This window comes from Pleurodeles waltl, chromosome 5, assembly GCF_031143425.1.
Source record: "Pleurodeles waltl isolate 20211129_DDA chromosome 5, aPleWal1.hap1.20221129, whole genome shotgun sequence".
NCBI classification, from domain to species: domain Eukaryota; kingdom Metazoa; phylum Chordata; class Amphibia; order Caudata; family Salamandridae; genus Pleurodeles; species Pleurodeles waltl.
In genome coordinates this window covers 1,511,771,940-1,511,799,741 of record NC_090444.1, presented here as the reverse complement: position 1 = coordinate 1,511,799,741, position 27,802 = coordinate 1,511,771,940, and the positions used below count along the sequence as shown (strand labels likewise).

The 27,802-nt window shown below is 41.2% G+C and overlaps 1 protein-coding gene across 2 annotated transcripts in view; it reads left to right on the top strand.

Annotated features, from left to right (window-relative positions):
• MCPH1 (microcephalin 1) overlaps positions 1-27,802 on the top strand; it is a 1,086,437-nt gene that overhangs the window by 37,882 nt on the left and 1,020,753 nt on the right. For both annotated transcript variants that reach the window (XM_069235811.1, XM_069235810.1), the window contains exons 3-6: positions 21,950-22,068; positions 24,627-24,714; positions 25,120-25,234; positions 26,559-26,699. In XM_069235811.1, the coding sequence (XP_069091912.1) occupies positions 21,950-22,068; positions 24,627-24,714; positions 25,120-25,234; positions 26,559-26,699 (463 nt within the window). The remainder of the gene's footprint in view (positions 1-21,949; positions 22,069-24,626; positions 24,715-25,119; positions 25,235-26,558; positions 26,700-27,802) is intronic.

Below are 27,802 nucleotides of genomic sequence, written 5' to 3'. Positions count from 1 at the left end.
GAGTGAAGGTCCTTGCTTGAACATGGGGTAACCTGACTGTCAACCAAAGACCCCATTTCTAACAACATTTAAGAATATTAGTTTTCAGCAATCACTTTTGTGGCAGAGCATGAAAACATAAGCCAAAGGGTAATGAAGTGATGTAGAATATGAATAAAATAATCCCATAGGGAATGTATCAATACACAAAGGATGTGATTAACAGTTGGCCCTTCAAAAGGCCAAGGGAAGCAAAACAGTTTGCAAGGGTTAGGCTGTAAGTGGTGATAAAAAGAACAGAATAAGAGACAGAGTACAAGAGCAGAGAAAAGAAAGGAGAAGGCAATACGAAGAAAACAGCAGAAGCAAAAAAAAATAAAAAATCTTCTCCTATAACACAGGTTTTAAGAGCATGAATACATATAGGTAAGTAATGAATATATCAGGGTTGGTGTTAGAAGACACAAATACTGTATTGCTTTTCAAGAAAAGGTTGTATGTATTCATTAGCAAGTGGACTACAAAAGGTAATGTAAATTACAACTTGTTTCAAACCCAAACTGTGTTGCTCAAGGATGTTTAGAGTTTGAGATGTCCATCTCTAAGTCTTGAAGATGTTCTAAGAAAGTAATCAAATCCTTTTAGTTATACAAGATCTGTGTCGCTTTCCCTTGGAAATGACTGTAAAGCGAGATGGGCCTGCAAAAAGAAATAGGTATGTTCGTATCACACAGTTTCGTCCACTGAGCCAGACAGCCTTTACTAGTCTGCACTGTGTTGTTAGAGTAATCTGTAAGATGATAACTAACCTTCATGCCTTCCCATGAGACAAAGCTATGCTTGACTCTACGTGTTCGTAACTAAGATGTTTGCATACAATCGCTGTGGGAGACACAAGGGATGATGATGGTTTATGTGTCTGTGAAGGCACCCAATGGGCTCTGTTCATGTCATAGTTGTGTACAAAGGTTGTGTCTGTTTGTTTTGGGATCCTGCTTGGTCATTTGCTCCTTCTCGGGTGGAAATCTGATGGCAGTTGTAATGCAGCGGTCTTAAGACCACCAGCGCTGGAGGTCTTTCAGCACCTGCGGCTCTGGCGGTTTTGTAAAAATACTGCCAAAGTCGTAATGAGGGCCTAAGCCTCCATTCTTTTGTGCTGTGCAGCAGAGCTTGTATTGCGGCCACCATCTTGGTAAAATGTGTAAAATGCAGAAACCGGTGTTTTGGCCCCTAGTCAGTGTGTTGTGAGTGGTGCTGGAGGAGAGCAGAGAAGCGAGCAGTGAGGCTTACATAGTTGTGTATCTCAGCGCTTCCCTAGGTTCGGTCTCAAGGGCGGAGTATTGTCGTTTGTTGTACGTTCAGTTTCAGGCTGCACTGCCCCCTAAGGTTGCTGGCAGGTTTTGCATGCAGTAGGTTCCCAATAAGAGGGTGCTTTTTGAGATTCAAATTGTACAGGAGCAGGTGGGTTATATCAGTGTGCCTCTTCACCTGCCAGTACAAGAAAGTGACATCCCTCCATGCTGCTCTGAGGTGAGTTATCGGCAAGCGATCCACGTCTGCTTTACAAGCCTCAATGTGGAGTGGTTGGGTCCAAATAATGTGGGGCACGAAATACTCATCAGGAGGTCACCAATTAATTCCAGTTTCGATTACTGTAGCAGACTTTGCTGTATTAGGCAATTGTTGGTGATTTTTGCAATGTGAGGAGTACTTGCTTAAACAGCCATCTTTCACTCTTCTTGGCTGCAGCCCCGGTTTAATAATTTTACTAGCTAGTCCCTGTCCCAAGATACAATATTAGTACTTAATATTGCTTCCCACTGTTTCTCTGTAGACCGTCCAGCCTTCCTACAGTGAAAATTGCTACAGGCCGATTTGTTTGCGAGGTGATTCGCATCATGGGAGGACTGGATTACACATGAAATGTGGGTCAAATAATATCGATGAAGTGGAGGTGTATAAAAGAATCATTACAATTTTGACCCCTGATGAAGTCCTGTTGTAAGGACGAAATGCGTTGTCCAGGCTGAACATTTATTTTGGAAGATGCAAGAATAAAGTTCAATTGAATATATATCAGCTTCCTGAATCAATTAACTGAATGCAAAATGTATACATTCAGACTTTGGATACAACGGTTTTGATAATATATTTGTGATTTGACTTGTGTCTTGTGTAGGAAGCGCTGGCTGGCTATCTATGTAGTGTACCAATGTAAGGGGACACTATGCAGATAGTCCAGGGTGACCCATATTGGCTGACACGGGTTAAAGAATTAACCCTAAAAGCTCTCTTTTCGTGGTGGTGTAGGTGAGCAGTTAGGCTTATCAGATAATAGTGTTGAGCATATACAGAGCCAGTAAGTGAGACAAACACTCAGTGGGGAAATCTGACATAATTTTCTATAACTAACACAGATTTTTATATTTAGACACCAAGATCATTGTAATCGGGTAAGTACTTTTCAAGATGGTGAATTTTCAAGACTTAGAAAATGCACTGTGTTGTATCTTTAAAGCAGTAATATTATCCTATGAGGGAAACACATATACTGCAGTCGGGCACTCATCAATGATTTACAGGACCAGTCTTCTGGAGTTAAGGTGAGTATGGGGCAAGGTCCAAGGGAGCACCAAGAGTTTACTTAGGGAGGCACTGGGGAGTCTTGGGGCAAAGGTGGGTTACAGCGCCGGGTGTCCCATTCACCTTAATAGGAATCAATCCTGGGGAAAAGAGGCTGCAAGTGAGCAAAACAGCTGAACCCAAAGCGAGTTCAATTCTTGGGCACGCAGGGATACCGTTGGTCCACTTGAACCCGGGCTGTGGGACTCGTGTGCAATGGTACTTTGAGGCATTGAGTTGCAGTGCTGAAGATCCTTGTTGGCTTGGTTCCCGCAGGAAAAGGTTTCAGGCAGCGCTCGAGGGACCAGTCTGGCCACACCAAAGGGTTGGCTCCGCCATTGAGGGTCTCAGGACCATGTTGACACCGTTGTCTCCCTCAGACTCAGGCTGTGGGGCTTGGGTGCTTTGAGGCGTTGGGACGCGGCGGTCAGACACACTCTGTATCTTGATTCAGCAGAAGAGGGGCAAATAGATGAGCTGGGCCACGCTTGAACTGGGTCTCACTGTCCCTGAAGTCCCTTGTGGTGTAGGTCGGTTTTCCTCAGCACTGGTGCTCGTACTGGATACAGCTAGCCTTGGCTGCTCTGGTACCCAGGGTATTGGTGCTGTGGGGCTCCTGGAGGGGTCAGCGCCTCGGAGCCTGCTGAGGAGACAGGGCTGACCTCCTAGAGAATCAGTGACCTCTTCCTGGTAGCTTGCTTCCTCTGTGGATCTGATGGTCAGCATCACAGTGGACCAGACAGCTGCTTCTGGTGCCTGCAAATGCAGGGGAGTAACTTCTCTACTCCGAGGGAGATCTTTCCTGGTTGTTGGGGTGCTGGGCAGTCCTCCAATGGTTTGGGGAGGATGTCCAGTGCCTTGTAAAGTCAGTCCCTGCGATTGTCGAAGTCCAGGCAGCCTGGCAGGGTTTGGCGCCAATCTTTAGTGCAGGTCTTAAGTTCTCACTCTCTTGGTCCTTCTTCTTTATTGCTTGGTTCCCAGCAGTCGAAGTCTTGACTTGATCTGCTTTCCTGGTGTCAGGACGTTCCCTAAATAATCAATTTAGGGGCATTAAGAGGAGTGAAAGGTAGTAGCCAATAGCTACTTACCCTTGGGGTCACTACTCCCCTTATCTGACCACTTCCTGTGGGGAGTGGGCATCACCCTGTCTCAGAGTTACTAATTCCACCACACAAAATGGTGAAATTCTCCTTTTCATGTTCATTTCAGGCTGTGCATCTTAAGGGAGTGCCCAGCCTGCAAGTATGACACGCCTCCTGGCTAGCTAATTTTCCCACATGCCGTGGTGCCAAATGGGCGTCAGGGCAGGGGGTTGCTTCTACCAGGTCTGCTGGAATCTAGGGTTGCATATCAAACGCGGCAGGAACTTTGAAGTCCTTGGCCTTGATATTACTAGTCATCCTGCTGGCGGAGGTGATGACACCTCGTGCCGGAGCAGGGATTGTTTCTGACCTCTAAGTGCAGGGGGTCTCACCTCCAGGGGATCAGAAACTCATCTGTGGTTGGCAGGCTGGTTGTTACCAGTCAGCCAGCCTCCTAGAGGACTAGTAGGGTTTCATTGGGTACCTCTAAGGTGCCCTCTGGCTGCATGTCATAATAAATCCAATACTGGCATCAGTATTGATTTATTAAGATGAGGTGTTTCATACCAAATACCACGATTTGTCGTGCTGCCATCACGTAACTGGGTCACTCGTGATAACCACTGTCCAGTACATGATATAAGATGGCTACCCGGTCACTTGCAATATCTGGGAATAGAACCAGACATCACAGCGGCATACCTGCTTATGTAGACACGCCCTCACATGTATTATAATGCACCCTCTCTTAGGGGTAACTTACATATAATCCATGTGCTGACTTTGGCACGGCACACAATGAGTGTGCCATTTCGTGTTTTCACTCAGGGCTTGCACCCTGACACACAGTCTGCAATGGCAGACTGTGTGCAATTTGTGTGTGGGTCCCTTAGGGTGGCTTAAGTTATGCTGTAGCCCATAGGGACCCTCTTTAGTACCCATGCCCTAGGTAACAGGGATACCATTTGCTAGGGACTTACAGGGTGCTAAAGTCCTGTGCTAATTGCAAACAATCAGGCATACCCTGTTTTGCAGGAAAGAGCACTGGCACTGAAGTCTGTTTAGCAGTCCTCAGTGCACTGTCAGAGTCGATGTTCTAATGGGGGTAAAAAGTGGGTGGCGGACATCTGCAAAGAAGTACAGTTTCCTACATCTTGGACTACTTTTCTGAGTGCTTCTCCATTGCTGTGTTTACAATGAAAATAGTGTTTGAGTTCTAGTCACTGTAAGGACATGTTAACCCTACATTTCTATATGTTCTTCTTTTAAATAGTATGCACCCATCTTTGTGGGCTGCAAGGCCTATATAAGTCACATATTAATAAGTAAAACTGAGGTTTATTTTGACTGGTTGAATTGCATTTTTTACACTGCTACAGTCAGGCCACGTTAGTAGGCCTGAAACCATGTTTATAGTGCCACTTTATAGAATGGTGCTGTTAACGCGTCCCTCTATGTTGATTTATACACATTAGGACTCGTTTTAGGCCGATGAATCTTTTGACCCAGTGGTGAGACACCTTAGAACGAGATAACTGATCAATATGTCAAGCAATATATCGATAATATTATCAACATATAACACCACAACATACTTTACTTTAGACATTGGTTAAACTGTCGGCGCAACCATGACCTTACAGTCATTAATAACCACACCTTTGGTGAAGTTTTATGAATTGTATTCCCTATTGATTACAATCTAATAGCAGGAGTATTAATCTCAAACCCATGAAGCAAAAGAGCATAGCCACAATATGGCAACTGTGATAAGATTTTGACAATGCGAAGATGATGAACATAAAACACCAATATGTGATATACACAGATCAGAGTACATAGAACACCGTATACGTCTTCATTCAGCATAGCATAATGTCAGTCATGTTCGTCGCGTCCGTGAAGGTGAACCCCTACACTAACTACTAATTGGCATTAGCATGTTGGACTTCATGCAAAACAATTTAGAACATCAATTTAGAAAACATCTAACTAGGGTCTCTAACCAAAAATACAGCAGTTGGTACCTAGAAAGAAAAAGCATATAGACAATTCACAGTAGCAATTGTCATAATTACCCTCCTCAGAGTGAGTCTGCATTCAGGATCAGTCTTCGTCTTCAGGACATCAGTTAATCGCCTTCAATCTATTTCGTCTAAGGGACAGGGGACACTTCCCTCATAAGGAGGAAAGTGTAATGGGGCTATCTATGGATAAGGATGGTTTAAGTCTCAAATCACCAAACAGAGTGACAGAGTTTCTGGATGCAATTGATATCATTCCCTACCTAATTCTCTGAGTCTTCTGTGTCATGAGTTTTTATCCTTTCTCACAATACATTCCCCCAAAATTCTATTGGATAGTCGCTACACCCCACTATCTTCAACCTATCAAATTATACATTAAGTAATGCACTTGTCATTCCATGATAATTTATAACACTTTGATTGGTCTTCATAATTGACGTCTTCATAGGTGGCACATCCGGGGTTACTTCATTTTCTGGCACGTTCATCAGGTCAAAAGTTCCCTTTTCCAGGGTTGAATGTCCTTGAAAGATTCCATATTTGTTGCAAACAGTATAAATCTTATACTAAAACATCTAGCAAGCGTATGGGAATATAACTAGCATTGTTACAAAAAGCGGAGAAAAGAACAAATGCTGGGTCATGGCCTTTTGCGAGTCAGCACACTGAGGACACAGAAAAATATGCTTTAATATGAGAGCTACATGACTAAGTTTTCAACTCACGCTAACTTAAGACTTATGGATTCTAATAAACGTAATCCTTGTAGGTGTTAACATATTCAATTAATCATAATGCAAGCAATTTATTTCTTATAGTCGACATTAGTATATGTGTACAATAGCAACTTCATACTTATAAATCATTAGGAATATTTTCAAGTGAATACTATTTTGCGGTCGTTTTGTACACAGCATTGTTAAGTATAAGCATTTCACATTTTTAATATATAATATTTAAACTACGCTCTCTCAGTCCCTCCTCTGATGACGCTAGTCATCACACAAATTTCTCTTTGATCTTAATTTTTCACCTTGCGCATAATATGCATTTCAACATCTTGCACTTTATGTGAGCTTTCCCATATCTCATTAAACATTTTCTCTCTTTCACTTTCTTCATTTCTTCTGGCTCTGTTGGTCCAATTTCTTTTTACCTTGTCATTAATTTTACATGCCCCCCACAGTCCTAATAGACAAATCAAAACAATCAGTAAACCCATGAGAATTTTTGCAAGTACCCCATTCCAAATGTTGGTAAACCAGCTTCCGACTCGGGCAATTCCCTTTCCAAATTTCTCCCAAACACCAAGTTCTTTTAGATCTTTCAAATCTGTACTATCTCTAGTAAGGTTAGTAAGCATGCTTCTAATTTTCTTACTGTTATCAGGTATAAATGAGCAACAATGACGCTCATTAAGCATTTTGCAGACTCCTCCACTCTTTGCTAAAAGAATGTCTAAAGCAAGCCGGTTTTGAAGAGTCATAGCTCTTTCTGCAGCAAGTTCAGTATCCATCAGGAGTATAGCCCCTGTAAAATGTGTCAACATGTTATCCACTATACTAGACAACTTTTGAATTTTCATGGAATTCAAGATAACCCCTACTGATGGGATTATGGCTCCAAATATATCACCAATGACAGCCGCCACTGATTCTCGTTTTTGTCTAGGATGTTGTAATTCAGACGTTTTAGGTATTTGTTTTAAGTCATCAATCTGGTATATCTTTGGGAATACTATTCCCAAATAACATGTTCCATACCATCCCTTAGGGAGACGGTAATAAGCATTTAGCCCACAGATGTAATAGATTCCGGGAATTGCTGGATCTTGTCCATTCAACATAAAGGTCCATTTACTCTGAAACAAAAACACATGCCTGCATTCACTCGTTCCCACAAACAAATTATCTTGATGAGATTTTGGCCTATATACACAGAGCCTACCTACGTGTAATGCATCTATAGCTAATTTGCCTTGCGTCTTGATTGTAGTATAAGCATAATCATTCGCATAGGTGCGTTTCTCTAATCCTTTTTCTAACCTTTCTTTCAGTACTTTGCGTCTATCATCCGTGTGATCTAAAAAGCTTTTCTCTACAGGCGACAATAAGCAAGTCAAATTGTTGCAATGTGCATAAGCAGTGCCAAATGTAAGTGTTGGTTCAAAGAATCCTCTAACTATTTTTATATTGTGTTCTTTAGCTAATTTATTTAAGAACTCAATCACAGGCACAAAGGAAAACACAACATCCAAATTTTGATAAAAGTATTGCACATGCTCTTGATTATAGAATCTTGTTAGTAATAGGCTGCAACTAATTCCATAAGTAAGAGGGAGACTGATAGGTAACTCCCTCCTGCACAGACAAAGGAATTTTAGTACATACATAACAATCTTTCGCATCCATAGTTTCCACATACTCATTTAGTAAGCGATAGAAGACATTAGTAGATAGTTCTCCCTTTGCATTAGTTCCTTCATGCATATGTCTTGCATCCTGCTCAAATCTTTCCCACGGTGTTAGTGCAGTAGTAGTTTCAGGCTTTGAAGTTGCGTTAATAGTTTCTTTCTCTCTCCACGGCATTCCTACAATCACTCCCACTATCATTACTGCACACACAATACCTATTATAAGACCTAACCAACCACATACCTTACTTCCTTTGCTACTATTTCTATTATAAGCCATGTTTGTATAGAATCAGAATAGCAGATCAACAATCGACTCGAGATTAAACTTTTTGTTCTGCGTATATTACAGCGTCTTCACTCACTCCAGGACCCTTTTTCGTCAATTCAGGTTAGCAGCTTGTCGTAATCAGGTTTCCTTAAAAGTCAAATCCGGTTTTCTAATGTCACTTCCGATAATTTCTAAGTCTCTCTTTCTTTCCATTTTTCGAATTTTCAAATTTAGCCAAGTTTTTCTTTGAATATTTTCAGGTACCGTAGTATTGGCCTGGTACTTCTCGATCAAAACAGAATGCTAGAAATTCTTGTTGCCATTCAGAGGTTGTAGCGTATGCCCATTCAGGACCTGTGTATCTTCTGTTTGCAATTCTTTTTCTTTTTAATCTTCGTTCACCTTGTTGTTCTCCTTCACTCAAATCATCTGCTTGTGAAGTATCACTCTCTTCTTGATACCTCTCTTATCTTAGGGTGTGGTTTGTCTGGCCAATTGTCACCTCTATGTGTCTTGGTTCGATGTTTTCCTTCAGAACGCTGGACAGCACCCTCCTCTTGTGATATGGTGTTTTTTCTTGATGGACCTGCAACTGGTTCAGGAAACTCTGACACGTTTTGATTTGTATTTATGGTCTCTCCTTCTCTTTCTTCTTCTGGTTCTATATTGGGTTCAGATTCTAACCCGTATTCGTCTACTTCTGGGAGAACCTCTCCTTGGCTTAGTTCTCCTGCTGCCTCTACTGAGATAGGCACTCTGTCACCTCTCTCGAATTCACTGATATTTTGAGGGACAAAACTGTTCTCAGTGGGTTCTCCAGTAGTCTCAGTTCCCTCTTGACTGTTCTCTGACCCTGAGACTTCTCTTCCTGAAGTCTCTGTGCCGGAAACTTCAAGTTCCTCTTCAGCAGGACACGTTACCTTTTTTTGTATGACTGGCATGTATCCAGTTGGGAACTCCGGCACACTTCACAGCAGTAGTAGTTGTTAATATCACTTGATATGGTCCCTTCCAACGTGGTTCTAGACACGATTTTCTCACGTGCTTCTTTACAACCACCCAATCGCCGGCTTGTAGGGTGTGGCCTGGATCGCCAATCGGTGGCAACGTGTTAGCTTCCACCTGGTGAGAAAAAGAGCGAATCACGTCAGCCAAACCTTTGCAGTAATCCAACACCATATCATCTGTAATATTCACTAGTGCATTTGCAGGTACTGCTGGTAATCTCATAGCTCTGCCCATGAGGATTTCATGGGGGGACAGTCCTGTTTTCTTGTCTGGTGTGTTTCTCATCGACATCAGCACTAGAGGTAAGGCATCTGGCCACTTCATGTTAGTTGCTGCGCACATTTTAGCCATCCTTGATTTCAATGTACCATTCATCTGCTCTACCAATCCTGATGCTTCAGGGCGATAGCTACAATGCAACTTTTGTTCAATGTTGAGTGCGGCACACAGAAGTTTAATCCCCTCATTGTTGAAGTGTCTCCCCCTATCTGATTCTATAGAAACCGGAAACCCGAATCTGGGTATCAGTTCCCTGAGTAGTAACTTTGCAACTGTAAGACTGTCATTCCTTCGTGTGGGATATGCCTCAATCCAATGACTGAAAAAACACACAATCACCAACACGTACTTCAATCCTCCACAAACAGGCATTTCAATAAAATCCATTTGCATTTTGTTGAATGGACCTCCAGCTCTCCCAATGTGGCTTAAAGTTACCACAGTTCCTTTTCCGGCATTCATCTGCTGACAGATGACGCACCGGTGGCAAGTGATTTCTGCGGCATGTCTGAATTTTGGATTAAACCAATCAATCTTAAAGGATGTGATCATGGCATCTCTTCCCAGATGTGCCTGCCCATGATAGAGCCGGGCAAACTGTGATAAAAGGCTATTCAGCAAAACCAACTTTCCCTCCTCTGAGACCCATAGGTCATCAGCTCTTTGTACACATTGCATTCTTTGTCAGGAACGTTTTTCTTCCTTGCTAGCACAACCTTGTAATGTTTTCAGTTCGTCTAAGGTGTCAACCACTCGTAATGCTAGGTTTAAACATGTCGTTTTTAGTTTGTGGTAACAATTCCCATTGCTCCTTAAACGATATACAGTTCAGTGCACAAAATCTTGCGACCTGATCTGCATAACCATTTCCCATAGACACAAAATCTTGTGATCTGGTGTGAGCACTGCACTTCACCACGGCAATTTCGAGAGGTAACTGAATCGCATGTAACAAATCTCTTATTTGTTCACCGTTTTTCACAGGGGAACCAGAGGAAGTCATAAAACCCCTCTGTGACCAGAGTTGGCCAAAATCATGCACAATTCCAAATCCATATCTGCTGTCAGTATAGATAGTGACTTTCAAATTTACGGCTGCATGGCATGCCTTAGTAAGGGCGATTAATTCTGCCACTAGTGCAGAAAACACTCTCTCGAGCCAGGAGGCTTCGACAATGCCAGTTATGGTACATACCGCATAACCGGCTCTCAATGTTCCTGCAGAATCTTTTAGACAGGACCCATCGACAAACATAATACAATAATTTTCTTTTAACTGGGTATCCTGTATGTCTGGGCGAGGTTTGGTGCACAGTTCAGTCACCTCAAGACAATCATGTTCAAATTCTTCCCCATCCTTGACTTCAGCACTTTCATTAGGAAGTAAAGTTGCCGGGTTCAGTACAGTGCATCTTTTAAGAGTGACATTCGGCGACCCCAGTATGATCGTCTCATACTTAGTGAGATGTGTATTTGTCATGTGTTGAGTCTTAGTTCGTGTCAACAGAATTTCAACTGAATGTGGAACCATTACTGTCAAAGGGTATCCCATGACTATGCCTTCACATTGTAAAAGGCTCTGACCAACTGCTGCAACTGCACGCAAACAACCCGGTAAGGCTGCTGCGACAGGGTCCAAAGTAGCTGAAAAATATGCTACAGGGCGATTTGCATCTCCGTGGACCTGTGTTAAGACAGACAAAGAACAAGCATCACGTTCATGACAAAACAACAGAAAAGGTTTCTCGTAGTCTGGCATTCCCAATACTGGTGCCCTGCACGTGCATTCTTTTAATTCTACAAATGATTCAAGCTCCTCTTTTGACAAAGTTATAGTATATGGCTCATCCTTGACTTCCTTTCCTGTCAGTTTTATTAAAGGCTTTTAGATGATTGAGAAGTTGGGTATCCACTGGCGACAGTAACCCACCATTCCCAAAAACATCCTGACATCTCTTTTTGTTGTTGGGGGATTCATTTGCAAAACTGCTGTTATCCTTTCTTTTGATATTCTTCTGGATCCTTTCTCAATCAAATGTCCCAAGTATTTCACTTCTTTCTGACAATATTGTAACTTTCTGGGTGATACTTTGTGTCCATTTTTCCCCAGATGATTTAGTAATGCAATGGTATCGTATTTACAACTGTCTCTGGTTTTGGATGCAATTAGCAAATCATTGATGTACTGCACAAGAGTTGAATTAAAAGGCAGCACAAGAGGTTCCAAATCCTTTTTCAATATCTGATTGAAGATGGATGGTGACTCAGAAAACCCTTGAGGAATTCTGCACCAACTGTACACCTTATCCAGGAATTTGAAACTGAACAAAAATTGACTGTCCTCATGTAGAGGTATTGAAAAGAAGGCTTGTGATAGGTCTACTACGGTAAACCATTCAGCATCCCAGGGAACTTGGAACATTATTACTGCTGGGTTAGGTACCACAGGGCAGCATTTTATCACAATTTCATTTATTTTTCGCAAATCTTGCACAATTTGAACTTTTCCACAGGGCTTCTTTAAACCCATTATGGGAGAGTTACACGGACTGCTCAAGACTTCTTTCAGAACTCCCTGTCTGAGAAAATCTGCAATTATTTGTGACACCTCAATGAGGACGTCTTGGGTCATGCGATATTGTGGCACCTGTGGGAACACTGCATTCGGCTTGATCTGAACTTTGACTGGTTCTACCCCTTTTATCAATCCTACTTCTTTGCTGGTCAAATCCCACACTTTCTCTGTCACTGTTCCTTGCAATTCGACAGGCAGATCAATCAAAGTATGCATTGGGAATAAGGTAATTAATGGATAGTCTTCATTTGTTCCTGCTTCCTCCTCTATAAATTGACTTTCATCTCCTTCATCGTCGCTATTTGTCTGTACTTCAATTCCATCATTTGAACAGGTAATCGAACATTTTGTCTTACAGAGTAAGTCCCTTCCCAGTAGGGATACTGGACTTGAATCACATACTACAAATCTATGTAGCCCTTGGAAATTGCCAATTTCAACTTGTACTGGATCTGTAATCGGGTTAGTCAGGTACTGATTTGCTACTCCAACCACTCGTATAGTACGCCCTGGGAGAGGTAATCTTGGAACTTCTGCACTTCGAACTGTGGAGCGTGTGACTCCTGTCTCAACCAAAAATGAAACTTTATAGCCCATCACCTTCCCTTCTACATATGGGCCTCTCTGATCCACTTCTAAGGATGCTGCAAGCCTGCACTCCTCACTGTCTGAACTATCATCTGACCAATTCTCATTCATCCCAATTTCACCTCGTAGTGGGAACTGTTGTACAGTATTGTTTTGATTTGTTACCTGACCTGTGACCTGCTGAGGAAGCATCACCTGCTGCTGTCCCATCGGAGCCATTGGTAATTGCATTTGCTGTCTAGGCACCATAGAAATCTGCTGTTGCACTGGTTGCATTTGTATTGACTGAAAACGTGGCATTTGCATCTGCTGCATGGGCTGTACCCCTTGCATTTGTACCAGATTATTCTGAAAATTCGGGTTTTGATGTCTTATTTTTGGGCCTCGTGAATTTTGTAAGGTACCAACATTAGTGCTTTGCTGAACTGCACCATCCTGCACCATATTCGGACACTCCCGTTTCCAGTGCCCCACGCTCCCGCACGCGTGACATGGTGACATCTTTTTCGCTCTTTGAACAACAACATTATTCATGTCTAATCCGCGGTTCACAAACCCTCGGCCTCTCGGCTGTGCCTGAAACACACGATTCATTTGCGGTTGTTGCTGTATCATCTGCTGAACTCCATTTCCCTGTATTCCAGCCTGTGCAGCCTTTATCTGCATCACCATCACCTTTTCCTTTAACTTTTTCTGCTTCAACTCAATCTCATCAATACAGTACTTTGCATACTGCAACACCTCATCAATCGGTTTAGCTTGCCAACAAATCAAATGATTCTTAATCATTTGACTAACCTCTAGTCTCAACCCTTCGACGAATCTAAACACAAGGTTATTCATGTCCTTCGGTTCGATAGTCTCAGTACCACTGTAATGCTTAAATGCTTTCAACAATCTCTCATAATAAGCATGTATTGACTCCTTAACCTCTTGAGAGGTCCGGTCGATTTTCTGCCAGTCGGTTACCTTCGGCGACACCTTTTGTTTCAAGAACTCAATTACTTTATGATAATATTTCATCACCTCTTCTGAAGGTGCACCAGTCACCTTATCTCTTGCTGGCTCCTTCGTTGGCCAATCTACCCCTCTCTTGCACTCGAGCCACAAATCAGGCGGAACATGATCTCAAACAAAGTATTCAAGTCCTCCCAGAGACACTTTGCAAGTTTCACAAACCTGTCCGTTTGTTGATACCACTCGATTGGCTTCTCTCTTAATCTAGGATAATCATTCGTAAAAGATAAAATGTCTCCTCTAGTCCACGGCACATGTACTAAAACACCGCCAGCTGTCTCTCTCATAGGCAATATTTTTACTGATTCCAAATCAGGCGAGGTTCTAGCTTGATTAGGTCCTGGGCTATCTCACTTTCCCTTATCTCTTTTCTTTGCCCATCGGCCTTCCCATTTCTCCAATGCACCCCAAATTTGTGCACTCCGCAACAGCTCTCTCAGATGTGCCTTCATGCCTGCAGATCTCATGTGTTCAAAATCTTTTGAGTCAAAATCTAGTCTGTAACTCCTTTTCAAATGCTTAGTGTTTCCGATATCGATATTGTATTTGTCTGCTAAGTTTGCTAATCTCTGATGTACTTTGCCTACTTCCTTGGTTATCTTGGGACACAAGTATCTCAATTCTGCCTCTGTGTATGATTCCAATCTATTTACTCCCATTGTCCCTTCTACTAACTCGCCAGCTTCCGCCCCTAGTCGTACAAAGTTCAGGTATTCATCTTGTTTTTCTTTCTCAGGTTCAATTGTAGCCACTGCAGTCTTTTGTGAAGTATAAGTTTTCTCTAACCATTCATTTAACTGCTGTACTGAAAAACCCTGCAGTGAAATATTCCCTGCATGTATTATTGGAGAGTGTGAGGTATTTGTACTCATGGTTTGGGGAGTTAAAACTCCCAATCCTGCTTGTCGCATCGCTTCGAGAGGTGCCCCTACTGGACTAAGGTCCATCAAGGGTCTGGGCTGTTTAATTACTTGTTCTCCAGGAGCCATTATCTGTGGAGTTCCCATAGACCCTCCTCTTAGCGCTTCCTGTGTCATCACTCCCTGATCACACACCCCTGTTTTACCCTGTGCATACAATGGTACGGGGGGACCAACAGTAATGGGTAACGATATAGCGGCAGGTGTTTGTCCTGGACCCAGACTTCTTGGAGCCTCAACTCCATATGTCTGTTCTAGTGTACCCGGAACAGGTACTAACGGTGGTCCCGCTACAGGGTTATACCCTGGTATCAACTGTGGTGGTGGTTGAGACATTAATTTCGGAGTCGACTCAATCTGTATTAGTTTTGGCTTTGTATATATCGGGTCTGGCGGCACTATCAAGTTTGTAGTAGTCTCAAGCACTGGAACATCAGGGTAGATTCTCTTTATCTGCGGTGGAGGCTGCAACTGTATCGGCAAGTCTGGTGCAGTGGGTACACTGACACCATTCTGTATCAAAGCTGTATCGCTAGTCTGTACTGTATCAGTAACTCCCTTTTCCTGCGTCTGGTTCCCAGGATCTATGTTAGTGCTTGGAACACTGTCGCTCACCGCATACGGTGGTGGACGATCATGTAACAGTCTATCCATGAATTATTCATCGTCTGAATCATCGTCCTCTTCCCAAGATCTCTTTATTTTCTTTAGATTTGCCTGAGTCTTTGTCAGTTTTACAAGAGGCTTTCTTTCCCTGCATCTCTTCTCCCTGGGTTATTGCTGGGAACAACTTCAACCCGTCTACAATTCCCCGTCTCCACATTTTGCTCTCATTGTCCCATCTAGCCTCTGCATAGGATTTCTCTGCCCTTCTCAGTCTTCTCTGAAACCTTTCTTGTCTATGTTTAAGAGCCATCAAGTCCCAGATCGCCAAAGCCTCGTATTGTGCCGGTCTCGGAGGTGGTTTCTGCGTACTTAACATCCACCTCAGATTTTCTAGTACCTTTGGATTAAATGTCCCATGTTCTGGGAACGCTAGACATCCTTCTTTCTCTGTTAATTTGCGCCACTGTTTCATCCATAAACAAGGTGCAACACCCTTTTCTTCCATAACCGTATAGGCTGGAGTATCCTCAGGTGGTGTAGGTTCCCCATCGGTTGCGACAATATATACATCTCCCTTTAGAGCGCTCTTAAATGCTTTGACAAAATTCTTTTTTGCGATTCTTTTACTTCATATTTAATCAGAAATGGCTTAGTTCCCAGGACACTCTTCACCAGCCCTTTCTCAACCTATTGCCTCTCACGGACGGCAGCCAATCCGTGCGCGACCCCTCTCGACATCTGACCTATCTCAGCGCGGCACCACTGACGTCACACTCACGCACACTGCAGCTGACAAAGTCTTGCGGCTTGTCCGCTTCTCACTGAACCCCTACAACTCACACAAACTAATGCAAATTATTGCGAGCACCTTAAAATGACAACACAGATCTGTCGGTTTACTACAGGAAGGATAACAGATTCGCTTCAGAACTTTACAGAGATTTCACTTGAAGCCTCAGCCGCTACTCTCTCCTTATCAGTTCCCGCATACGCAAGCAGAATTCGACCCGCAAATTCTACTCTCGACTTGTCAATGACTCCTTCTAGTGCACTTTAGAATTTGTCAAATCTCCATCGAAGGTTTCATACACACATTATAACTCAAACTTGGCTTGTCAACCACGCCCGATTGACCTATTAAACCACACAGATTACAACATAAACCACATTTATCTTCATACTCCGGAGTCTTAGACCTCGACAGCCACACAACAACCAACCACGTGGATAATTTTTGAGCAACAAGCGCTACATTCACATGAAGTACGCCGACTTCCCTACTCTCATACTGTGGAGTACGCCTACTCCTGCTAAACCACATTTAATTTGGCCTAAATTCACACAGATTTTCACAATCACCTGCAAAATGCATAAGCTTAGGCAAGCGCAAAGACCCTAACCACGCACACTATGGCGCCGAGAACATTCCCAACTCATTTAGGCAGGCTCCGAGATCCCAGGAAAGCCATGGCGAACTTAGAAACCCATCATACCTCCGAATTGAATTATCACAGAAAAACAAATTAAACAACGAAACTCCGTTCTAGGGCCCCCAAGGGCCAAACCGTCGCTCTGCTACCAGAACTGTTAACGCGTCCCTCTATGTTGATTTATACACATTAGGACTCGTTTTAGGCCGATTAATCTTTTGACCCAGTGGTGAGACACCGTAGAACGAGAACTGATCAATATGTCAAGCAATATATCGATAATATTATCAACATATAACACCACAACATACTTTACTTTAGACATTGGTTAAACTGTCGGCGCAACCATGACCTTACAGTCATGAATAACCACACCTTTTGGGAAGTTTTGTGAATTTTATTCCCTATTGATTACAATCTAATAGCAGGAGTATTAATCTCAAACCCATGAAGCAAAAGAGCATAGCCACAATATGGCAACTGTGATAAGATTTTGACAGTGCGAAGATGATGAACATAAAACACCAATATATGATATACACAGATCAGAGTACATAGAACACCGTATACGTCTTCATTCAGCATAGCATGTCGTCAGTCATGTTCGTCGCGTCAGTGAAGGTGAACCCCTACACTAACCACTAATTGGCATTAGAATGTTGGACTTCATGCAAAACAATTTAGAACATCAATTTAGAAAACATCTAACTAGGGTCTCTAACCAAAAATACAGCAGTTGGTATCTAGAAAGAAAAAGCATATAGACAAATCACAGTAGCAATTGTCATAATTACCCTCCTCAGAGTGAGTCAGCATTCAGGATCAGTCTTCGTCTTCAGGACATCAGTTAATCGCCGTCAATCTATTTCGTCTAAGGGACAGGGGACACTTCCCTCATAAGGAGGAAAGTGTAATGGGGCTATCTATGGATAAGGATGGTTTAAGTCTCAAATCACCAAACAGAGTGACAGAGTTTCTGGATGCAATTGATATCATTCCCTACCTAATTCTCTGAGTCTTCCGTGTCATGAGTTTTTATCCCTTTTTCACAATACATTCCGCCAAAATTCTATTGGATAGTCGCTACACCCCACTATCTTCAACCTATCAAATTATACATTAAGTAATGCACTTGTCATTCCATGATAATTCATAACACTTTGATTGGCCTTCATAATTGACGTCTTCGTAGGTGGCACACCCGGGGTTACTTCATTTTCTGGCACGTTCATCAGGTCAAAAGTTCCCTTTTCCAGGGTTGAATGTCCTTGAAAGTTTCCATATTTGTTGCAAAAAGTATAAATCTTATACTAAAACATCTAGCAAGCGTATGCGAATATAACTAGCATTGTTACAAAAAGCGGAGAAAAGAACAAATGCTGGGTCATGGCCTTTTGCGAGTCAGCACACTGAGGACACAGAAAAATATGCTTTAATATGAGAGCTACATGACTAAGTTTTCAACTCACGCTAACTTAAGACTTATGGATTCTAATAAACGTAATCCTCGTAGGTGTTAACATATTCAATTAATCATAATGCAAGCAATTTATTTCTTATAGTCGACATTAGTATATGTGTACAATAGCAACTTCATACTTATAAATCATTAGGAATATTTTCAAGCGAATACTATTTTGCAGTCGTTTTGTACACAGCATTGTTAAGTATAAGCATTTCACATTTTTTATATGTTATATTTAAACTACCCTCTCTCAGTGCAATAGGTGCTGCAGTCAACTAGTGCCACTTTACCTGCAGGCACTTGATACCCTTTGTACCATATACTAGGGACTCATAGGCAAGTTATATATGCCAATCAGGAGTATGCCAATTCAGCCATGTTTAAGGGGGGGGGGCATAGGTACTTTACTGCTGGTTAGCAAGGGTAAAGTGCAGGTTCTAAAACCAACAAATATGGGGTCCAGCAAAAGGGGAAGAATCTTGGGTGACCACTCAGAAAAAACAGAAGTTAAGTCATGTAAGATAAGTCAGAAGTTTACATTTTTGACAATCGTGAATGCCATATCTGACCATCGCGGTTGCCTGAAGTTGTGCCTAGGTCCTGGTTAATTGTGAAGCTTGACTACTGAATGGGTGCTTTACTTCTTCTTGGTGCTTTTAGCCTTAAATATTTGTGTTAAAAATCATATCTCTCCTTCACTTGTTTTTTTTTTTTTTTTGATTTGTGATATTTTGCTCATTAATGTTTTCTCTATTTTGAGAAATTATTTGTTGGATTTTTTATTGTGTTGTGTTTTGGCTATTTAAATGTTTTATCACTTCTAAATATTGTACATATTTTCCTTTCTTAGGCCTGTGTATTCTGTTGCATAGTTATAATTGGGGCAAGCCCAAGTTTGACTTATTCAAAACTTGTTTTACCATGACAAGATTGTGGTCTTATTCCTTATGAGACATGAGGTTTAAGTATGTCTTGCTTTATTGGTACCATTAATGTTGCCTTTCTGCTTGTGTATTGGTAGCTGTGAAGAAGTTCCAGTGGGGGTCAGAATTTACCTAGGGACTGTACAGGAGTAGCTGTAGCATAGCAGTCATGTACAGCACATCTTCAGAAACCTGTTTAGTTATAGAGATGCTAGTAAGACAGAATGTGAACACCACAGGTGAGTAACCCCAAAGTAGCTAGAGACTGCCCGCAAGCGTTTGTTCTTTCCAGCATTCACATGTTGAGTTAATGGTCAGTCACCACAGCCTTTTTGTTGCTTCTTGAAGAAAAAGGGTTTGAACAGACCACCATGTAATTGAGTCTATGACTAGACCCTTCAGAAGAATCAATCGGGTTCACAAACTGTGCCCAACTATAATAACGTCTTCACGATCTCATTATCGGCCCCAGTCAAACCTGAGCAGGGTCATACTCTTTCTCCTCCCTTATTGTGCCTTGGTGTTCACCGATTGTCTGTTCCTATTAATGATCTTCATGCCTGCTTTTATTGCCACTCTATATTTTGTTCTTGAAAGAGTGCTGGTTTGGAGTTTGGTGCTGTGCGTTATTTGTACCTTTTCCCTAATGGTCTACCCTGCACCCTCTCTAAAGACATGCCATTATTGTAGTTCTGAACTTAACCATTGAAACTGAATAGTAGTATTGAGAATGGGCATCTTTGTATTAAGGTTTGTTCCTTGCGTTTTTTTAAATGGCTGAACTTTGGGCACGCTCAGCATATTACATACCTTGTGTGCTACAACTGCTCTTTTATACCTTCCTTGACTATCTTATAATTAATATGGGCAACCTAAACAATCTATAGTTCTTTTACTTCCCAATGGTATATTAACTTGCTAATCACGTAGTACTTGGTCACACAGATCTCATTATATTAACATGCCAGTCATGTAGTACATTATCATACACATCTCAAAGCACTTTGGAAAGAGGAGTTACTATTCACCTCCTTTTATTGCTCTTGAAAGGATTCATGCCTGAAAAGCTCATTCTACTGTCACATTTAAAGCAACTCTTTTGACAGCTGTCTATTCTGTACATGAAGCAGGCTCATTGCTCTGGTGTTCTTAGTTAATGTGACTTCTCCATTATTAATCAGTGCCTGGATGTTCTATCAAACATTCTATTCACCACCCGATTCTGTTTTATCTGTTTATCATAGAAGTTGGACGTTAACATTTTGGCTGTTGTCCTACCCCTTCGGAAGTGGGCAACAAGTACCACTGTGAAATAAGGGTACTTTATTATGTTTTTCCTGGGTAGTTTGTAGTCTTGTTTCACACAAAGAAAAGGTCTCATACAGAATGCATGATGACAACAGTGTAGGTATGGTTAGGTCAAAGTCTCCATTAAAAAGGCATTTTTCTTTGTGTTCTTAATAACTTTGACACAGTTTGAATCTGTATGAATTCTCAAACAGTTCATTTGCTAGGGGTTTTTCTTGTCAAGTTTCGTGCAGAGCCATCCAAAGAGAGGTGGGAAAAGGAGGGCTACAAAAAATTGGCTTCACAGTTCAACTCCAATTTTTTGCTCTCTTCTTCTTCAAAAAAGTGACTAAGCGAAATTACACAAAGGATGGCCTGAAAGTAGAACAAGGAAGTTCCTGTGCTTGATCTAATAAAAATCTGTTGAGTATTGTTAATGAAATTAGCATTTAAATAGTTTGGGTTGGTCTTGAAAGGGTTAATAGGTTTAGCGATATCTTGAGTATCCATTAGTCTGTGGATGGTCTCCAAACCAAAGTTTGCATACTGTCTGTGGAATAAACAAACAAAAATAATCAAACCTGATTGGACACTAAAGCTTTTAATTCCCGCCTTGTCCACTTTGGGTCCATGGACCTGTCGCTTCTGACTGGCTGGTCGCCATTACAGGATGCAGGGCTCAGCCAGCATGCCCTGAGGGAATAAAAGGTAAAGGGGCCAAAAGAGGTCAGCATGGCATCTCCCAACCATCTTGCTCAAGTGAGATGGACCTAAAACGCTTGCAAAGTCGCAGACTTTTGTAGGCCCTTGCTCAGCTTCACACAGGGTCCATGGAACCAGGTCCATGGACCCCAGCAGTAGGTCGAGCGAAGATTGACAAAGTGTAAATGGGCTTGCAAACCAGAAGTAGGGTCTGTAACCTGCCCCCCAGAAAAATATACAAAAGAGGCCAGCCTCTGCGTGACTGCCCGGAGGCTATGTGCAGTGAATGTAGGCTTGCAATGGGTTGGGTCAGGGCCTGGCCTGCGGCCAACCACTGCTGGGTACAGCCAGTGTCCCTGTTCAATCATGGTGGGCTGCAAACAGACAGTTGGGCTCTAGGACCTGCACCCAACCACTGGACGTGCTATATTTCATGTTATGTTAATTGGTATTCAACATTAATTTGGTTTGGTATGTTAATTGTATTCTGGGTTTTGAGTCTCTAAATCCACAGCAACTCCCTGAGAAATCTTTTGATCACTCTGCTTTATCACTCTGCGGCTCAAGTGGTGATAGGTTTGACTCTAGTATTTGGTCTGGCGTAGAGACCCTGTAACCCTGAGTGACCCATGACCCTTTCGCATATTATAAAACGTTGCTTGACATGTTTTAAGTTAGTTGTAGCCATGAGAACTTCTCTTTGGCCTTGTTGGTGGACATTTTGTTAACATTTGTTTTCTTTGATCCTCTTGTAGGTTTCCAAATTTTTTAACAAGGAAGTCACTCATGTTGTTTTCAAGGATGGACATCAGGGTACATGGAAGAAGGCAACAAAAACTGGTGTTAAATTGGTATCTGTCCTTTGGGTAGAAAAGTGAGTTACCAATATCATGTTTGTTCGTTTTGATTTTCTGAGTCCAAAAAAGACAAAAAATGGGAATAAATGGATTTTATCTTCATTATTTTCATTGACTGTGTTTTGCGTTACTAAAGGTATAATTCCCAGTCGTCTGCTTTCATTATTACAGTCAAGATGTGAAGTCTCGCAGCCCTTGGAATATTAAAATGACATTGCCACTCAACTTCAGTAAGTTATTACAGTTGAGCTATGAAATCAGAACGTCTGCTGCCAGAGCCAGCAGTTACGGTGAAAGAAATGTCACAGAGCATAATGACAGCTGCAGTTCAAGCAGCGTAAACTAGAACAGGTTAGGCTTTTCATACGTCTGATCTGTTTTTTCTAAAATGAACTGAACAAGGATCAGCAGAAAGTAGGTATCTATAGCAACATGTCTGTATTTTTTCAACACTGTCATTACAGGAAATATTGAATCTTTGTGTGTTTCATTGTAAGCTACAGCATTTGTTTAATTTGATTTACATTAAACAGATTGATATATTTTTTGCAATAAATTACTGAAAGCTTACTGTTATGTTTTGCACTATAGATTCTACTTTTATTCATGTCTGCAACCGTACTTTCTCTTTCATTTGAATGAGCAAAACACCATGGATTTAAGTGGATTGTGGGAACAGTGATGTTACCATATATTACAATGGATAAAATACCCTCTGCCATACGCTAAAGGAATATTCCAAATCATCTCAAAGTTTCATGACCTTCTATAACTTTGCATTCGATCTTGTTACTCTTGGTAGTTATGAAACTTTTAGGTATTTAGGGTATCCTTATAATGTACGGAAGGGGGTACCGTATGTCACCCACCTGGGAAAGATAGTAATTGAGAAAATCACTCGCTTGAGGGGTAGATCCAGATATGCCAACCTTAACTTTAATATTTACGAAGTTGTCAAATTGAGGACCACTAAATTGGGAAAATAAGCAAGCCTGCTATTAAAATGTATAACTTATGGCTAGAAAAATAAACAAACACATTTGTTTTTGTTAACACGTTTCTTTCTTTGTAAACCTGGTTCCTCTGTATTTGAGTTTTATTGTCAACCCATGTTTTAGAAATACAAGTGCTGCATTCACTGATTATCATATCCATTTCTGCTCTTTTTTCAATGCGTGGAGTAGCTGCCTTCACAATTTAATAAACCTGAAGTTGCAAATACATATTTTATTTCACTCACTAAAACGTTACAAAACAGCTTTTTTAAGGAAGGCCTCACAAATAATCTTAGAAATGGTTTAGGCTAAAAGGGACAATACTCTGTATTTTGGCAATATTACTTCTTTTCGGAGTGGCCAAAAGCTACGGTTTGGTCAATGCCCTTTCATGTGTCTGTAATGACAGTGTAATTCCAAACAAATAATTAGCTGTCCCCAAATGTAAGTGGATACAATAAATGTACAGGACCAGTAACCATGACAAAGACGTAAAAGAATGTAAGTACACTTTGTGGAGTGGTTCCGTTGTTCCATCCATCCAAGAACCTCTGGAAATGGCATTGCCAAGTGGTTCATTTTGAAGACAATGGGTTGTGCTATTCACGAAAACATAAGAGGATGTAAACACCACTACAGTGCAGGAGTTTCGTGTACTGCTTTGACATCTTTGTTAAGATTAGTGCCAAATGCTGCACAGCTTGATGTAGAAGTGTATGCAGAGCTCATTGGATATCCACCTGAATGGGTTCTTTGTTGCGATCACCTAGTTCTTTCCAATGCCGAGCTGCCCCCACCCATTGCAGCAGGGAATGTCCACAACACACAGAGCTGGTCGGGTCTCCTGATATATAGTAACACACTCTGTCAGCTTCAGCTCTCATGCAGATTCGCCACATGCGGCCCACGGGATGGCGCATTTTAAAGCACCTCTGGGCAGTAATGTGGAATAAAACCTGACTGAATTTAGTAATCGAAGACAGCTGCAATCTCCTCAAACACAGGTGAAGTTTTGTCACACATTGAGCTGATAGCTTTGTTCAGGAGCGATGAAATTCAAAGAGATCAGAGGAAGATATTTTTACTAAAATCCATCCCAATGCCAAGTAGTATTTAGCAGACCTCGGTGTGCTACACATTTATGGTCAGCCTTAACATATATAACGAAACGGCTGGATAAAGCAACAGCCAATGGCCATTCCGTAGGCCTACCCACAAACGCTCACGTGCAGCGATTGCTCAATTGCATAAGAATGTTTGTTTTTGCTGTGCTACTCTTTCTTAGGCCATAAGAATCTTCCAAAGAAATGCTCTGAAATAGTATTTAACAAATTATGATATCCATTTTAACAATTTACTGCTTTCTTGCAGGATTGGATTGCGCTGTGTTGTTACTATAAGTATAGTTGTATTGCGGATCCCTGTGTTAATAGCATGCCACAAATATAGATGAGGCTGGGCTTGAGTTTGGTCGTTCTGTGTGTTCTATATTGTCCTTTAACTTCCTTAATAGCAAGAACAATTAAATATAGTATGTGAGCATACGCAAAGCTGTTTTAACAGTTGACATTGTTGCCTAGATGTATAGAAGCTGGACTACACATTGACGAGTCTTCATTTCCTGCAATAAATACCAATGATGGATTACCTCAGTTAATTAAAAAGAAAGTGAGTATACAACTGAATATATACACATTTGTATGTTTAATGACATGATTTATTCCTTTAAGTCCCTCACCTCCACCATTTCGTTTATATAATACGCAATGTTCCTGTGGTTCATCCTGCGATAAAAAAGAGTTGCAACTAAAAGGGATGCCTTGTGGCAAGCAACACTAACTAATTTGGTTTCCAGATGCTTTAGGAAAGCCTTTGGGTCTCTCCATTCCAGTGATGGCCAAGCCATCCCTAGAAAGGGGGGGTGGGGGATAAAGACCTATGATTAGAAGGCTAAATGTACCGATCCTGATGTCGTCTTTGCCTGATTTGTAAACCATATCCAGGTATTATGGTAACAAGAACTGTATCCATGATAAATTAAATCTGTTGGATTTTGTCCATGTTGTTTTGTAGCGCAAATGTATGCAACCAAAAGACTTTATAGAAAAAACTCCAGAAACTGATCGAAGGCTGCAAAGAAAATTTGACAAAATGGCAAAAGAGTTGGATGTACAGAAAGCAACTGCTGGTAAGATTGCTAAAGCTACATTTTAGGCACTGTGTAGAAATTGACGCATTCTGTAATAAAGTATCAATAACTTGTATCTATATATACACAATGCTCAATTTAAATTAAATTTGTTTGTCATCAGCCAGAATGCTACTTGTAGGCCTCCATACTAAGACCATATCATTATAGAATTGTGATATAAAACTCTGCCGTTTTAAGTTCTGTTTTGACCATCAACCCAACGTCTCTGACCTTGTGAAATCCAGTATTTTTACCTATTTGTGGCCCACAATGCATTGTTAGTAGACACGTTTTGAGAATAATGAACCAGAAATACTTGAAAGGGTTTGAGATGCAAAGGCCCGCATAAATACAATTAACTCGGTGATGTATGCACTCACTGCTTTCTTTGGTACAACGACATGCAAGCTCCTGCTAAAATCTAATGTGGTATCATGATTTGCCCTAGTTAATTGTCTCTACCTGTTTCAGCTGGATTTCTTTTATGAGGTTTTATTAGATCTATTTTTGCCAAGACAATTAACATGCCTGTTTTTAAATTATGCATTGAATTTAACTCTCAGCCTTCTGTATGATACATCCAGTCCCCGTTTTCCAGACTTGGGATGTCCAGTCTTACGTGTCGCAGCGCGGAGATGGCTTACCCAATTTAAGAGATTTAAAAAAATAAAAAAAGGGAGGGGGGAGGTGAGAGAAGGAGAGAGAGAATTATTCCATGTTTATTAAGTGGTGTTTGAGTTACTTTTTTTTTATTTTAGGGCATTTGTTTAGCACTTGGAAAGAATTGTGTGGCTGGGGCCTTTGTGTGTGAATTCGATATTTGTGGTGCTGAACCCCTATCCTGAATTGAAGAATGACTTAGTATCACATCAGACCATGATAAGGTCTTGGATAGTAAACACCTTACGTTTGTACAACAGACAGATTTGAAGTGCCGTCTTGATTTTCATGATATGTTGCCTGTGTCTTAAGTGCTTCTGAGCATATAGCTTTAAGAATTGTGAGACTTTCATAGCACACTGTTTGTACTTGACAGATTTGACTGCAGTCAGGTCTAAGCTTCAAGTGGGACTGGGTGTGGTTGGGCAGGGGGCAGTTTGGGGATAAAAGCCCTAATCTTCTCCGAAGGGTGGGTGTTTCGGGTGGGGCAAGGACATTTTGTGGACCTTAACAGTTCTCCACTGTATTAAACTGGTGAAAGGTAAGACTCGTTTTTCAGTCCTCTTCCTTCTATCCTGAATATCCAGGTTCTTGAGTTATTTATGATACAGAGTTTTTGCTGGATATATAAAACTAAAAATAGTACTATATTCCTTTTCAGGATTTGATGTTCCCGTTTTATTATTTGATGAGGATGGTGAATTAATGTATAGCCCAAAAACTACAGTAGTACACCGGGGAAATGCAATGGAAAAAAGAATACAGGAAATGAAGTACAGAAGGGAACATCTTTCTCCTACTGGTAAGTTACTTGTTATAACTCAGCTGCAGTGCAATATAGTTGCTATCATGTGGATTAATAGATCGAACAACCAATTTGATAAGCAAGTATTTTTTCTTGTTTCGGTATTTCTAAAACACAAAAAAGACTTTGAGAAGCAGCAGATCGCGGTACATTACAATTAACCGTATACAACATTCCAAACATGTAGGTACTACTAGGGACAGTTCAAGTTGGTTTACATGAGTAGCAGGCTATGTAAAAGGAGAAAGTAGGAGTGTTAAAGTGACAAATATTCAGAATGTTTTGGTGCACTGAAGTGCAATTTAGATTGTTAAATTTCCAGATCCTGATTCACAGTGTACTTGTGCATTCTAAAACTCTACTGTTGTAATAGAATGTATGTACTCATAAATGTAATGTTATGGGAGGTTTGTGATTTTTACTGGGTTTGCCAACCTTACAAGAAGGTGAATGCACACAAATGCATAATTTTGTTGGTATTCATGCAATTTGAGATTAGAGTGCAGAAGCAAATTCACCGGAAAAATCAGTAAGCAGATAGAGATTGTAGACAGCATAGTTGCTGGTAAGGTGCTCCATTTCTGAACTCTCCCAGCACTGATTCTCATTGTACTGATTCTGATTCTTCACATAACCGTCCACCCTATTCCTTTCACCTATTTTCTGTTGGATCTTATATACATTTCCATAAGAAAAAGAAAAACTATACACATTTCTTATTTATTACTTTCCTTTCTGTCATGGTGATTATCGTCTTTCTGTCTTGTCACTAATCCTGACTGTTGTTCCTCTCTCCTCCCTGTCCACTCCACTTCTTACTTATTTCTTTCTGATTATCCCTGCCCTCTGCTGACTTGATCACAGTGCTTAATTTGAACCAGAGGTTTCCGGTGCTCAGCACCAGTATTTAATTCTTAGCATTGGGTCACATGACAGTCTGCCACATGGTGGCACTGTCTGTCTAATTTAGAGAAGAGAGCAACAGCATGTTTCTTAATTAAATATGCATTAAAATGAATGATCCCTGCTTGCCAAGCCAATCAATAAAATCTTTATTCAGAAGCAAACAGGCATCCATAAAAGCAAATACATACTACAGA